At 43.9% G+C, this 16,425-nt stretch overlaps 2 protein-coding genes across 3 annotated transcripts in view; one reads left to right on the plus strand and one right to left on the minus strand.

Annotated features, from left to right (window-relative positions):
- LOC310753712 (uncharacterized protein) overlaps positions 1-16,425 on the plus strand; it is a gene marked incomplete at its 3' end in the record, with an annotated part of 332,047 nt that overhangs the window by 197,624 nt on the left and 117,998 nt on the right. The window lies entirely within an intron of this gene.
- The window catches only part of LOC310753823 (UDP-N-acetylglucosamine--peptide N-acetylglucosaminyltransferase 110 kDa subunit-like), a 122,119-nt gene that overhangs the window by 101,744 nt on the left and 3,950 nt on the right, over positions 1-16,425 (minus strand). Inside the window, exon 2 of one of the 2 annotated variants that reach the window (XM_083595163.1) lies at positions 11,512-11,662. In XM_083595163.1, the coding sequence (XP_083451289.1) occupies positions 11,512-11,662 (151 nt within the window). Of the gene's footprint in view, positions 1-11,511; positions 11,693-16,425 lie in introns of both variants that reach the window. The other variant, XM_083595162.1, reaches the window with a different exon arrangement.

Below are 16,425 nucleotides of genomic sequence, written 5' to 3' on the forward strand. Positions count from 1 at the left end.
AGTCTTTAAGGACACGAGTGTTAAACCTCTTTTTGCCAACATCTTAACTGGCAATGAACGCTCGTTTCCTTCTTCTGTTCCTATAATAACGGGAAAATCACCTAGCCGGGTATCCCCTGTTCCACCTGCGACCCCAAGTGCCCATCTAGTTACGTTGAGGAATGATCCAATTGCAAGCGGAGATTGGAATATCCCTGAAGAGAGAAATCTTATCTCCTCTTATGGAAAACTCCCTTCAGAAGAACAGCAGGCTATTCTCGATAGATTGGATCTACTCAAACAAAGACTTCTATCGCAAGGGGACCCCTCTATACCGATGAGAGAGGAGAGCAGGCGCTCCACGTCCCACATGGCGTCTCCATCAAATGCCCTGATAATTTCTCAACCTGTTACCTTGTTACCCCCTACTGATCTGAATCAACAGTCACCTGTTGATCAACAGCACCATTCTACCGTGGAGGAAGTCGATAAACTCAATACTCCCGTCTCAGACCTGATGCCCAATCAAAATATGGAAGTTGATGACTTCTTTGCCTCAATGCCTGAGCTAGAATCTACCCTGCCTGAAGATCACCAGGAAATGACTATGCATGCACCATCCTCACGTTCATGTCCTTTAATACATCTGCGTGATAATTCCTCTCCATCTGCGCAGCAACTACAAGTGATGGCTGGAACACCTCTTAGCGCTACCCTGGTTAAGACTGATAATTCTGACGGATCTACTAGTGTAGCCCATCAAAGACTTGTTACTACTCACCTCAATGAACAGCATCCGACCTCACCAACTTTGCCTAATTCTTCCTTCCCGGCAAAGCCCTTCCTGCCTGTTAATGTTACCAAATCATCGATACAATTAACACAGAAGAAGACCTTATCCGCACAAACTAAAATTACCGATTTCCTTATGGGTCCTCGTTCTACCTCCAAGAACCCATTAAACAACTCAAAGTGACAATTACCGGGACAGCACAAGGACTCGACATTATCAATACTTAGCTGGAACATTGCTGGTTGGAGAACCAAAAAATCAGACCCTGAATTCAGGAAGTACATAAATTCATTTAAAATCATTCTATTCCAAGAAACATGGGATGAGGAAGAGATTACCATAGACGGCTTTGATCTTCTAACACTTCCGGCCTCCCCTTCTTTGAAAGGTGGTCGCCCCAAAGGGGGCCTTTTGATTGGGATTTCACTCCAACTTCGCGCCAAATTCACTCTGGTACGGGCTTCCCCGCCTTTTGCTCTATCTGGACTGATCACAGAAGGGAAGTCCTCATTACTAATTACTAATGTTTATCTCCCCCCCGAAGGCTCAGCGCCTGATCTTGATTGGAGATGGGAATCATTTGAAAATCACCTACTGTCATGTCATACTAAATGCCCTAACTCGTACTCCTTAATTGGGGGAGACTTTAATGCTCGTATTGCCACAAATTGGGACTTACTAACCAAGTCCAAATGGTGGACTCCCCCATGTTTGGACAATTTTGACTTGGAACATGCCAGAATTAGAACTTCAAAGGACAACAGAGTAAACAAAGCAGGAGTGACCCTTTACCAAATGGCCATTCGCCTGAATCTAGTATTTTTGAACGGCACCTTCCCCCCCGATATACCGGGGGAGTTCACTCACCTGGGACTAACATCTAACAGTGTTATCGATTACCTCTTGATCTCCGCAAATCTGGCCGTTAATGTACTTTCCTTCCAAGTTGAAAACCAACATTTCAGTGATCACCTCCCAATAGTGACCACTCTGTCATTGTTCCGGTGCCAGAATGACAATAAACACTCAGTCCTTCTGGAAACCTCATCATCGATCAAAATAAGAGGGATCAAATGGTCGGAGGCTGTGGCCCAAAAACACCAGGTTTTCTTCCATAGGGAAATCAATGCCTACTTACCTCAAATAACTACTGATTTACAAGATTCCAATTCGGTTTTGAAACTTTTTAACCTTCTTATAACAAACCTTACCACTTTTTTTACATCACCTCCTCAAAAGGCGAAAGTGGCGCATTGCAGTGCTGGGGCCCCTTGGTTTAACACCTCTTGCAAACAAGCAAGATCCCTTCTTCGTTCCATCTATAATGAATACAAAAACTCTAATGCTCAGGCTCTACCATCTTCCTATTTACAAGCCAAAAGAGCATACAAACAGACTTTAAAGCTGGCCAAACGCGAGTGGTATCAAAAACGTTGGCGAGCCTTGATTGCGGCCTCGAGATCCCGCAGACCACAGGAATTTTGGGCTCTGATAAACAAAAGAGGAAGGAAGTACCCACTGACGATTATCCCCGCGCCCACATGGGAACAATTCTTGAGTAAATATTTCTCCTTGGCAGAGGAATCCAACTCATCCACGGAACTCCGAGCCGACCATCTACCTTTGTGGCCCTCCACTGACCCAGACCTGATAATGGACTTGATATTAGATCTGAAAACGGGCAAAGCCCCCGGGCCGGATCTAGTCCCTGCTGAGGCTATTGTTGCACAACCAAGGTGGTGGGCTGAAATTCTGGCCAAAGTCTTTGATGCAATTAATTCTACGGGGCTTATCCCTAGGTCATGGAAGGAGGCCGTGATCGTGCCAGTCCATAAAAAGGGTCCCCCTGCTGACCCGGAGAACTATCGGAACATCAGCCTTTTGTCTATCATCGGGAAAATCTATGCAAAATTTTTGCTGTCCAAGCTGTCCCATTGGGCAAACGACTCAAATTTGATTGGCCATGAGCAAGCGGGCTTTAGGAACAATTACTCGACCTCTGACCATATGGTAATCATGTATCATCTTGCCAGAAAATATTCTGCCCTGAGTCGGGGGCGCCTATGTGTCGCTTTTATAGACCTAAAGGCTGCCTTCGACAGTATCCCAAGAAATTGCCTATGGAAGAAATTAGAGAGATGGGGCATAGATAGAAGGCTGTTATGGCTTATAACCCAATTACACCATGGGTCGTCGGCTAGAGTGAGACTCACACCGGCGGGAAACCTATCCAACGAGGTCCCAATAAATAGAGGTGTGCGCCAAGGCTGCATTTTGGCCCCACTCCTCTTCAACCTGTTTATTAGCGATATGAAGCTCTTTCTGAACGAGTCTCAAGCCAACATTCATGCCCCCCGCCTAGCTGATTTTCGCTGCCCTTTGCTCCTATATGCCGACGATGCAGCGATCCTTTCCTACTCTAGAGTTGGTTTATGCAGAGCTCTAAAGATTTTTGCGGCTTATTGCAAACTTAACCATCTGACAATTAATCATGGGAAATCTAAAGTCCTGGTCTTTACCAGGTCTCGGAAAACTTACAGCTGGAAGTTAGATGGAGTCCAATTAGAACAGGTTTTCAAATTTAAATACCTGGAAGTCTTTTTTCATTACAATCTAAGCTGGAAGCCACAGATACAGTATTTACTAAACAAAGGGAAAACAATACTTTATACTCTACTCCAATTTCTTGCGGCCGACGGAGCCTCTCACATCCCTTCTGCATTGAAGGTATACCACGCAAAAGTGGTTTCCACCCTCTGTTATGCTGCCCCGCTCTGGGCCCCAGGGTCCAATTTTACATCACTGGGGACATTGCAGAATCAGTTTCTCCGTCGCCTTCTGAAACTCCCCATGTGTGTGAGCAACGCAGCCATACGTCTGGAGTTAAGGATTGCATCATTGGAGACTGTCATCTGGAAGCGAGTCTTTGGCTATTGGCTGTCCAGCTGGCACAGGCTTCCCGACCATTACCTTTTTCAGTGCCTCTGGCGGGACGTCTTTGTCAATCCATGGGTAGGAAAAATCCATGCCAAACTTCTGAGCATCGGAATTTCCCCAGCGGACTCCTTAAAGATGAACTTACGCTCAGCCAAAAGCCTTATTGAGCAAAGATTAGCGGACATTGAAAATCAACACAACCTCGCCAGGGGTGGTGGTGTCTGCTCCCCCAGGTATCACGGAATAACCCCACCACTTGGCCTTCCATCATACATGTCATCTCTTTCATCAGTACCACACCGACGTGCATTTATTCGTGCAAGGTTCAATGTCTTTCCATCGAACCTGCTGAACCACAGATTTTCCAAGGGTTTGGTGTCTCCGCTATGCGTGTGTGACGGGGAAACTGTTGAATCTCTTTCACATATAATGTTCAACTGTCCCCTACATAGCATAGCCAGGGCTAAATTCCTGGGTCCTGCTTTACTGCGCTTGGTTGGCAGGCCTGTTGAGTCACACGCCGCACTGCTTTTGCAGGATACAGACCCTTCTGTAACTCTGCAGGTGGCGAGATTTCTGAATGCGGTTATCTCACACTCAAAAACCACCAAAAAACAACAACAACATCAAAACTAATCGGACTGTTATGATGAGAGTGCATGTCGGAGTTCGTCTTCAGTTTTCCTTTTCTGTGATCCGTCCCTTGGAGCTCTCCTGGCCCCAAGCTGTCACTTGGCTCTGCTCAATGACCCACCCTTCAATGTCGAATATATCTGTTTTTATGTCCCTGTGTTTTTATGTTTGTACATATTTTATGGGCTAATAGCCGTAAATAAATAAATTGAATTTCCAATCCTGAACAGTAGGATTGTTGGTATGTCTGCTAAACAGGTTAGTGCTTACAGCTATGTCAGGTCTTGAACATCTAGCAATGAAATTCAGCTTGCCTAGAATGCATCTGTATAGCGTAGTGTCAGAAAACACTTCAGCAGTACTATCTACCTGGTAACCTGTCACCATTGGTGTGTCTGCTGGGTTTGCATCAACCAAATTCAACCTGGTTAATACATCAGCAATTTTCTGTGTTAAGTGTACCAGAAAATTACCTGCTTGGTCCCTCTCCACCTGCAGAGAAAGACAGTTGGATACCTCACCAAGATCCTTCATGTCAAAGTGCTCCTTCAGCTGAGCTAGCGTGCTTTGGTACAAAGCCTGATTCTTCCAAAACATCAGAAGATCATCAACAAAACATAAACAATACAGTTTGTTTTGCCCGTCCTCCTTGACAAACACACACGGATCAGCCTTGCCCTGGTGAAAACCTAGAGAAAGCAATGTCTCAGTGAGTTTTGTGTTCCAACACCTGGCACTCTGCTTGAGACCATATAAGGATTTTCGAAGTTTACAGACCATTCCCTTCTGTATCTGCATTCCATCAGGTGGAAGCATAAACAGCTCCTCCCCCAAAACCCCGTACAAAAAAGCTGTATTAATGTTGTGATGGGAAACATGCAGTTTCTCCTCTGCAGCAATCTTGAGCATCAGCCGAATGCTCTCATACTTGACGGTGGGTGAGTAGGTCTCGTGGTAATCCTGTCCTGGTACCTGTGAAAAACCTCTGGCAACCAATCTGGCTTTGTGTCTGACTACCTTGCCATTCTGGTCTGTCTTGGCCTTGAAGACCCATTTCCTACCAACCAGTCTCATCCCTGGGACTACCGGTACCAGCTCCCAAGTTTGGTTCCTGTTCAAGGAATCAACTTCAGCCTTCATGGCATTAAGCCAAGGCTCAGCATCTTTAGAGGTTAACTCCTGAACCTCTTTGAAGCTTGAAGGTTCCCACACCTTCTCTGAGCTACTAAGAACAGCAGTTGCTGTCTTAGCAAACTCATCAGCAAATCTCTTTGGAGGTCTGCCTTTGGTCGCCCTTTCAGATCTGCGTACTAGACGCAAGTCTTCTGGACTCATCTCCTCCTTCTTAGGAGAAAAGTGACCAATGGTGCACAGTGGTTCTTCCAGTTCATTGTCAGACGCATCAGATGGCCTGACTGAGGCCTTTGCGCTCTTGTAGTCTGCTGTGTCATCACCGTCGCTGACACCAGCAGCAGCGCTGCCCACTGAGCTGGAATCCGAACTCTGATCATCATCATCATCCTCAGTTTCCTCTTCTACCTCAACATTGTCTGCTTTTTTCACATCACCTTCATCTTCCTCTGGGTAACTCTGGAAAATTCCCACATTCCCCCCCCCCTTAGGATTGTACTCAACATTCTTTGTGAACTTAATGGACTTAGAATCAGTCATCCATACCCTGTATGCACCTTTTTCATACCCCATGAACAAACCATGTGCCCCACACTTCCCAAGCTTGTTGCTCTGTGGGGTGTGTACCCACATGTCAGAACCAAAGATTCTCATGTGCTTGATGTAAGGTTTCTTACCAAACATCTTCTCATAGGGAGTACAACCAATAGGTGATGACAGTCTCCTGTTAAAAGTGTAAACATACGAGTTCAAAGACTCCCCCCAAAACTTCTCAGGGAGATTGGCATCATGCAACAATGTTTTCAGTCCTTGCAGCAACGTTTGCTTTGCTTGCTCACAAATCTCCCATGGAGATCCAGGACTTGAGAGGCTATGCTGGATTCCCTTCTCGGTCAGGAAAGCTTCAAACAGCCGAGAAGTGAATTCAGCCTCTCGATTAGTAAACAAACAGCCAATGTGTTTACTGTGAACATTCTCCAACCATGCACAGAATGCCTTGAACCTAGGAAATGCTTCCGATTTCTGCTGGAGGATAAACACATGAATGTACCTGGAAAAAGAATCAATCAGAACCATGAAGTACCTTGCTCCACCCACAGAGGGCGCAAGTGGACCAACCAGGTCTGCGTGGACTAGCTGGTAGGGTTTGGAAGCCTGCCTGCTAGACTCCTTGCCTTTTGGAGCAACCTTCACCTTGTTCTCTGCACAAGATACACATTTCATGTGAAACTTACAGGGCTTGATGTTCAAACCCTGAACCAACTCAGGCATCTTGGCCAGTGCCTGCCAAGACATGTGAGCAAACCTTCTGTGTGCCTCGTGAATGCATCCTGCATGAAGAACTTTGTTAGTTTGTGCAACACAACAAGAATCAACATTTGACACAGCAACAGCATTGTCATCATAAGTTATACAGAATAACCATCCATAAACTTTGCATGCAAAATGTCCTCTTTGCCTTTCCTGATGACACAGACGCTCCTCTTGAAGGAAATCTCAAAGCCACGCCCAGTCAGCTGTGGGACACTGAGCAAATTGTCTGCAGCACCTGGAACATAAAGTACATCTCTGATGGTAGTGTGCAGACTTGCCAGTTTCACAGTCCCGACTCCTGCAATTCGCAACGTCTTTCCATCAGCCTGGTGGATCTCTCCGTCTTGAGGTGTGAAGGAGATAAAAAGGTGCCGATCCTTTGTTAGATGGCGGGTGGCTCCAGAGTCAATAACAAATCTGGCCTTGGCCTTTGGAGCAGCTTTTTCAGCAAGCAAAACCTTGTTTTCCACCGGCGTGGGCTTTTGCTGCTTGTCCCCCTGCTCCTGGCCATCAAACTTGCCTTCGGCTTTTGGAGAAGCAGTGCCAGCAAACAAAACCTTGTTTTTCCCTGGCTTGGGCTCCCCCCCCCCCTCTGCTTCGGGCCATCTGTAGGCATCTGTCTCTGTTTACTTCTGGCCTTCCGGCCTCTGCAAAGACGATGACCTTGGTTCTCATGAGAAACAGAGCTCTCAGCTGCCGACTCCTTGGCTCCCCCTGGAGGCTGGAATGCTGCCTGGGATGACATCACAGTCAGCTCCCCCTGCAGCTTGCAATCCCTGCATTCACTCGCATTCTGGGAAACAGCCAGGACCTCCAACGCAGTCAAACTCTGGGCTGGGATGATTGGCAGACGGGCTACCTTCAAAGCATTCCACATCTGACGTGCAGTCGTGTTGCCAGCTAGCGTAGCAATTTCCTCCAGAGAGACGGACAAGACTATTACGTCTATGGCCCTTGAATCTTGGGCCTTCCATCTATCTGTCAGAGGAACTGGAGGGGCTTCACACACAGTATGCCACACTCCAAACTGTCGTAGTAGACTCTCACACCATCTTGCCCAGGCCTCATAATTGTGGGCATTTAACTTTGGGCACTGAGTGCCAACATCTGAGGCTAGGAAAAACTCCATCCCAGGTTTTTACTTGAGCCGTAAGCCTTTATGCCTTCAAAAACTTCTTATCTCAGCAGCTCATTAATCACGAAGCCTCTGGCGTGGCTCCCAGGCCAATTAAGCCAGCCGGACATCAAAGGCTCTGTGCCGCGGCAACAGAAAAGCCTTACTTTCGCTTTTTCCCACACATACCTCACAGCAGTCTTTTGCAGTCTTACTCTCCTGTAAGTGCCGTGAATCTGGGCCCGAAACCTGTTGTTGGGATACTGCCAGGGAGACAAAGGCCATCATGCCTCCACGTCGTCTCCGTTGCGATCCATTGATCTCCCGTAGATACAGTATCAGTCAATTAGCGACACGAAGCCTCAGAAATAGCTTCCCACATTCCAAAGCTCTAGTGCACGCTCTATCAGCAGAGTTCGCACAACGAAAGATGCACTCAGGAGAGCATATTTACAACTTTATTCAGCGTTGGTCAGAACAAAGGAAAAAACATGACTGCCTGCTTCGATGTCTCAGGCACAGAGAGAGAAACGAAAGCAATAGACAAAATATAAACTTCCTGTGAACAGGAAATACGCAGACTCTGTGACTCACAAAGCCTGCTCCCTTTTAAGGTGAAACGGAAATATCCTAACAGTTCACATGTTCAACAGATTACTTTTAACTATGCTCATGTGCACTTACCAGACGGCTGGTTCTTCACGTGTAATCAAAGAAGTTATAATTACATTCCCGCCAATTTATGTGATGCTCAGTGCTGCCTCAGCAGACTGACGTTGGTCATGCCTAGTCGCTCAATTTAAAAAAAGAATAGGCAGAGGATGTCAAGCTCTACTTCAGGAATGTCTGCTGGAGATCTTTACGTGATACACGAACATATGCAGGACAATGGAGAGGATACAATACCTCTACTACCTTAACCTCTACTATCTTAAGCTCTTCTTACAAAAAACTAAACAATTTTTTTTAAAAAAAATTTAAATAAATGAAAAACGGTGAGATGTGGTGGTCATGTGGGATTGCTATGAGGAATTATGAAAAATGTAGCAAACCATTGTGTCAGCAATGAATGCATTGCTTTGACTGGGCTTCAGCCATTTTGACATGATTCCTGATCGAATCCCACAAGCCTCTGCACTTCTGCCATTTTCTTCTCTCTCTGCCTGACAGTCACGTATAGAGCATTTTACACAGACCAGTTGTTCACCAGGCATCCTGGGCCATAAAGATAGGAAATAGCTTTGATGTAGCTTTTGTTAGTTTAGGTAGATCTTAAGGGCCAGGAGATGATAAAAATGCCTATCTTTCCTTGCCGATTAAAAAAGGACAAGGAGGTGATAAAAATGCCTATCTTTCCTTGCCGTCCTTCCTCTCCTGTTTACTGCCTGTTTATGACCTCTGGGGTTTGCTAAATGCATTCCTCCTTGATTCCTGTTTTATTTACCCTAATGCTCAATTTAGTTCTTTGTAGTTAAAAAGGATTCCTCTGATCTGACTTTGTCCCACGTGGGGATGTTTTTGAAATGCTCAGAAGAAATCTGATTGGTTCTTACAAATGCTGTGTTAAGAGTTAACATTGGTATAAAATCAAACAATAATGAAATTACCTCCTGAAAACAAGCCAGGATCAAATTAAAACCTAGTTAGATGGCTTACCGCAGGATTAGGGTTGGGAACATTAAACGCTCATCAGGCCCAAGTGTTTACACTGTTCTTATATGGGCCTGGGAGAATGCTGGGAGACCTCTTTTTTCATACTAGTTCTTATACAGACTTTGGTTTCCATGTATCTGAAGAAGGGCACCTGCACACGAAAGCTTAGACCCAGAACAAACTGAGTTGGTCTCTAAGGTGCTACTGGACCATTTTTTTTCTTTTGTTATTTCTATGATGTTAGGCCAGGCTTCCTCAACCTCGGCCCTCTGCTGTTTTGAGATTACAGATCATGGGAGTTGTAGGCCAAAAACATCTGGAGGGCCGAGGTTGAGGAAGCCTGTGTTAGCCGTTCTGAGCACAGCTTTGGCAGGGGAAGGCGAGATACAAATGAAATGTATTATGGTTTCATTATTATTACATTGAAAGGACCCAGCCTCATAAGTAACTTTGTCTGCATCAAAAACTGGCAAAACTATATTTCTAAGTTTGTCTAGAATGGGAAAAAGCCTAGAATAAAATACAAAATACTTATAGATACTAAAGATAGAGGAGGCTTCTCCCTTCCAGACCTAAAATTGTATTATGAAGCTGTTTGCATCACGTGGATTTGGGGCTGGATAAAATTAGAGAGCGATGAAATATTAGATTTGGAAGGACATGATAATAGATTTGGTTGGCATTCATATTTATGGTATGGGGAAGATAAAAAACACAAAGGTTTTAATAATCATATAATAAGAAAAATGCTTATAAAAGTACAGAATAAATATAAAGATTTTTTAGAACCCAAAACTCCATGGTGGCTCTCGCCAGTGGAAGTATTAGCATTAAAGCCTCTTTGTAAGAGAGAGAAATGGCTGACGTACAGAGAATTATTAATAGAGGCTTAAAAAGGGTTAAAGATGAAAGAATATGAGGAACTAAAGACTACATTGCAAAGTTGGTTACATCATAGACAATTGAACGAACAGTTTAAGGAAGACAATAAAAAAGGTTTCAGCTACACAGTGTCAAACTTTCAAGAAGAGCTAATTGAGAGTGATATGAAATTACTAAAAAAAATGTATAATCTCCTGTTATATGGGGAAATGCTGGATGAAATGGTAAAGTCAGCACAAATAAAGTGGACTCCGGATTTAGGTCATAATATACAACTGGAAGATTGGGAAAAGATGTGAAAGGTGAATTTAAAATTTACAGATTGTATCTTATTGAAAGAGAATTATATGAAAATGATGTATAGATGGTATATTACACCAGAGAAAGTGGCAAAAATGTATAAAAAGGGATCTAAAACCTGTTGGAAATGTAAAGAAAAATATGGTACATTTTATCATATGTGGTGGGAATGCAAAAGGGTTAGAAATTATTGGGAAATGATATATAATGAATTGGGGGGGGGGGAACGCTTAAAAAGACTTTTGTAAAGAAACCAGAAGCATTCCTCCTAGGAATTTTAGATCAAGATTTAGAAAAAAAAGGAAATTATTTATGTATGAAACAACAGCTGCAAGAATTATATTAGCACAAGCTTGGAAGACAGAAGAAATACCAACGAAAGAATAATGGCAAGGGAAACTTCTGGAATATGCAGAACTGGCAAAATTAACAGATAAATTACATGAAAAGGATAACAACGACTTTAAAAGAGAATGGGAACCATTTACGGAATATATGAAGAAGCAACACATTGGACTCACTAGCAGGGTTTGAATAAACAAACACAATTGTATATAACAAAAAGTAAGATTATACGTATGGGGGAAATTTTGGGAAACAACACACAGGGTGAGTAATATGGAAATAAAACAAAATGGGAATATGAGGGAAGTCCAGGGGAGGAGGGGGGGAAATATGGAAAATTGTTAGAGAAATATTGTTAGAGGATGTATACATGGAAAAACTGATAAAAATATTTTAAAAAGAAAAAGAAAGAAAGGCCCCAGCCTCCTACCTGTCCAGCCTGCGACACTGGAAGTGAATGGATGAGAGCAGCAACAGGACGCCGGTGTTGTCGGGCTCCTGTCTCCACAGTTGCATGCAGTGCCTCTCAGCCGCTTCGAAGTCTCCCGCCTGGTACTCCCGGTGAGCCAACTCTGCCAGCCCTTGGAAGGAAAGCAGACGTTTTGTTGGTTCTGAAGGATCACCAAGACATTCGGATGGGGGAAAAAACAAAAAGTTAGAAGAGGGGAGCCAAAAGCCGACAGACAGCGGTGTGCAAATAAAAAGGCGCAATGTCTGGCGTGATGCAAAACCCCAAGGGGGTCTGTAGGGCGAATGCAAACAGATCAGCTAAACGTCAAACTACAATTCCCAACATCCCTGACCACTGGTCCTGTTAAGCAAGGGATGATGGGAGTTGTAGTCCCCAAACAGCTGGAGGGCCAAGTTGGGCCATGCCTGATCTAGAGCAGTGGTGGCCCAACTCGGCCCTCCAGCTGTTTTGAGACTACAATTCCCATCATCCCTGACCACTGGTCCTGTTAGCTAGGGATCATGGGAGTTGTAGGCCAAAACATCTGGAGGGCCAAAGGTTGGGGATGCCTGCCTTAGATCAAGGTTGCAGTTGCCAAAACGGAATATCTAGTTGTCATTTGGGGGCAAAAAGGCTCCAAAGTCTTATTTTTCAAATAATGGAACAACTGTGATTGATTCTGAGCTCAACATCTGGCTAGTTCATTTTGTACAAAGATTACCATAATAAAAGACAAAAGTGGAAAAGACCTAACAGAAGCAGAAGACATCAAGAAGAGGTGGCAAGAATACACAGAGGAACTATACCAGAAAGAAATGGATGTCTCGTATACCCCAGGTAGTGTGGTTGCTGACCTTGAGCCAGACATCCTGGAGAGTGAAGTCAAATGGGCCTTAGAAAGCACTGCTAATAACAAGGCCAGCGGAAGTGATGATATTCCAGCTGAACTATTTAAAATTTTAAAAGATGATGCTGTTAAGGTGCTACACTCAATATGCCAGCAAATTTGGAAAACTCAGCAGTGGCCAGAGGATTGGAGAAGATCAGTCTACATCCCAATCCCAAAGAAGGGCAGTGCCAAAGAATGCTCCAACTACCGCACAATTGCACTCATTTCACACGCTAGCAAGGTTATGCTTAAAATTCTACAAGGCAGGTTTAAGCAGTATGTGGACCGAGAACTCCCAGAAGTGCAAGCTGGATGTAGAAGAGGCAGAGGAACCAGAGACCAAATTGCAAACATGCACTGGATTATGGAGAAAGCTAGAGAATTCCAGAAAGACATCTACTTCTGCTTCATTGACTATGCAAAAGCCTTTGACTGCGTCAACCACAGCAAACTATGGCAAGTTCTTAAAGAAATGGGAGTGCCTGATCACCTCATCTGTCTCCTGAGAAATCTCTATGTGGGACAAGAAGCTACAGTTAGAACTGGATATGGAACAACTGATCGGTTCAAAATTGGGAAAGGAGTACGGCAAGGCTGTATATTGTCTCCCTGCTTATTTAACTTATATGCAGAATTCATCATGCGAAAGGCTGGGCTGGATGAATCCCAAGCCGGAATTAAGATCGCCGGAAGAAATATCAACAACCTCAGATATGCAGATGACACAACCTTGATGGCAGAAAGTGAGGAGGAATTAAAGAACCTTTTAATGAGGATGAAAGAGGAGAGCGCAAAATATGGTCTGAAGCTCAACATCAAAAAAACGAAGATCATGGCCACTGGGCCCATCACCTCCTGGCAAACAGAAGGGGAAGAAATGGAGGCAGTGAGAGATTTTACTTTCTTGGGCTCCCTGATCACTGCAGATGGCGACAGCAGTCACGAAATTAAAAGACGCCTGCTCCTTGGGAGAAAGGCGATGGCAAACCTAGACAGCATCTTAAAAAGCAGAGACATCACCTTCCCAACAAAGGTCCGTATAGTTAAAGCCATGGTTTTCCCAGTAGTGATGTATGGAAGTGAGAGCTGGACCATAAAGTAGGCTGATCGCCGAAGAATTGATGCTTTTGAACTATGGTGCTGGAGGAGACTCTTGAGAGTCCCATGGACTGAAAGATCAAATGTATCCATTCTTAAGGAAATCAGCCCTGAGTGCTCACTGGAAGGACAGATCGTGAAGCTGAGGCTCCAATACTTTGGCCACCTCATGAGAAGAGAAGACTCCCTGGAAAAGAGCCTGATGTTGGGAAAGATGGAGGGCACAAGAAGAAGGGGACGACAGAGGACGAGATGGTTGGACAGCGTTCTCGAAGCTACCAGCATGAGTCTGACCAAACTGCGGGAGGCAGTGGAAGACAGAAGTGCCTGGCATGCTCTGGTCCATGGGGTCACGAAGAGTCGGACACGACTAAACAACAACAGTTCAGATGACAACCTTGAGCGAGGTTAAGATCTTTGAGAACTGAAAGAAAAGCCATCTATACTGGCCCATTCTGGCCTCTTTTTCTTAAGGACGACTGCTCCTGCTCAGGGTGGATAAAAATCAATGGTTTTTTTAATTAACTTTTTTAATTAAAAAATCAGACTTTTTTATTCAAATCGGATTTTTTTTATTTAAATCGGATTTTTTAAATTTAAATTGGATTTTTAAAATAAAATGCTTTTGGAGGAAAATTTATTCTAAAGAGAGTTTTCTATTTAAGTTATAGTCCAAAGGCTATTCATCAGGAAATAAGGATTTGTTTTAAGTTTTTCATGTGTGCTAAAACTCAGTCTTAAGGGTTTTTTAATTAAAAAATTGTTCAACCACATCAGTTAACAAACATGGATACATATGCTCATGTTATTGTTTCAGTTAAATTAATTGTTTAAATTGTGATGAAGGAAATGATTCTTTTTCTCCTTCCAATCAAGTACAGCAGAAAAGTTGTCCAAATAGAAACTGTTAACTTATTAAACCTCACCATCATTTCATAATTATCGGTCTATGTATTTCTAATAGCAGAACCAAATCAGTCATTTTTGATATAACTGTAAAAACGACTCTGAAAATTGATGATTCCAAAAAGGAAGCCTTCCTTCCAGTTGTCAATAATAAGAGGATGCCAGCAAGGTTGAACCTTTCTGTTAAAAAAGGATTTTATCATTCCAAAAAGAAAACCTTCCTCCACTTGTCAATATTAAGAGCAGGGGTAGGCAACCCAAGGCCCAGGGTCTGGATCTGGCCCCAATGCCTTCTAAATCCGGCCCACAGACGGTCTGGGAAGCAGCGTGTTTTGACATGAGTAGAATGTGTACTTTTATTTAAAATGCATCTCTGGGTTATTTGTGGGGCATAGGAATTTGTTCATTTTTTTTCCTTCAAAATATAGTCCAGCCCAACACAAGGTCTGAGGGACGGTGGACCAGCCCCCTGCTGAAAAAGTCTGCTGACCCCTGTAACTGGGTGTTGCCCAAGGCTGAGCCAACATCCTGCCCACCCGTGGCAGAAAAACCAGGCGAGACTTGAACCCCATAATGTGTGCTGCAGAAAGAGAGAAAGAGACAGGCAGCTTGCATGGAACAGAGAGGGAGGGAGGGAGGGAGAGCTGATAGTAGTAGTAGTAGTAGTAGTAGTAATAATTTATTATTTCTACCCTGCCCATCTGCCTGGGTTTCCCGAGCCACACTGGGTGGCTCCCAACATCAACATCATCATCATCATCACTTAATTTAGGGAAGCTTTTGGTATCTGAAGGACTATTGTATTTTAATATTTTGTTGGAAGCCGCCCAGAGTGGCTGGGGAAACCTAGCCAGATGGGCGGGGTATACATAATTATTATTATTGTCATTATTATACCCCACCCATCTGGCTGGGTTTCCCAAAAGAAGACGCAGAGCAAACCATGTGACCAAAGAACTGCGGATTGGGATGAAGGGGAAACTGCTGTCAGAGAAAAGGGCAAAGGCCCAGTTAAATTCAGGTTCAAATGCTCTGCTGCGAAGCGACAGACCAGTAACCGTCGCTCAACCCAACCTCCCAGGGTTGGCGTGAGGGAGCAAGGAGCAGAGGGAGAACCGTGTAGGCTTCCCCCTGACCCCTTTATAGGAAGGACAAGAAATAGGCAAGCAATAAATAAAATAAAAATACAATGTTGATCATGAGCTAGCTGAATTGAGAGGCATAGGATTCAAGCCGTATGGAGCAAACTTCACACACGCCACTTACAAAAATGCTCATTTCTGTTCCAGAAAGGCCAACAGGTTGGTTACATTTAGGGCACAATGGTCACTCACGTCGTAAAAGATGAAACTCGCAACTTACGCACATTTAACCTGCGCACATTCAGCTTGCCATGCTTGGCTAATAATTATTATTATTATTATTATTATTATTATTATTATTATTTCTACCCCGCCCATCTGGCTGGGTCTCCCAAGGCACTCTGGGCGGCTTCCAACAAAAGATTAAAAATAATTAAAACATCAGTCATTCAAAACTTCCCTAAAAATAAAAAATGGAAAGGGCCATGTGTCTGGGTAAAAAGCCTTTGGCAATCTGTCGAACCCAAGGTGGTTTCACAAGCCAACGTAACCCCCAAGTTAAGTTGAGAATCGCCTGTATATAAAGAATTTTTCATTTGGACATTTTGAACCGTTTTCCAACTGAGATCAAAGTTCTAGTGGTTGACATTCGGACATACACCAAATACTGACCACGGACTCGTCTCTTTCTTCCAGGCAGTGTAAAGGTACACCAATCCCCACCCTTACCTGTTTAGAGAAGTTTTGAATGACTGATGTTTTAATATCTTTTTAATCTTCTGTTGGAAGCTGCCCAGGGTGACTGGGGAAGCACAGCCAGATGGGCGGGGCAGAATTAATTTATTATTATTAGTAGTAGTAGTAGTAGTAGTATTGTTGTCATCATCATCATGAGATTCTGAAATGTATCCTGAACAG

This window comes from Podarcis filfolensis (genome assembly GCF_964270895.1).
Source record: "Podarcis filfolensis genome assembly, chromosome: W".
In the NCBI taxonomy this organism is placed as follows: Eukaryota; Metazoa; Chordata; class Lepidosauria; order Squamata; family Lacertidae; genus Podarcis; species Podarcis filfolensis.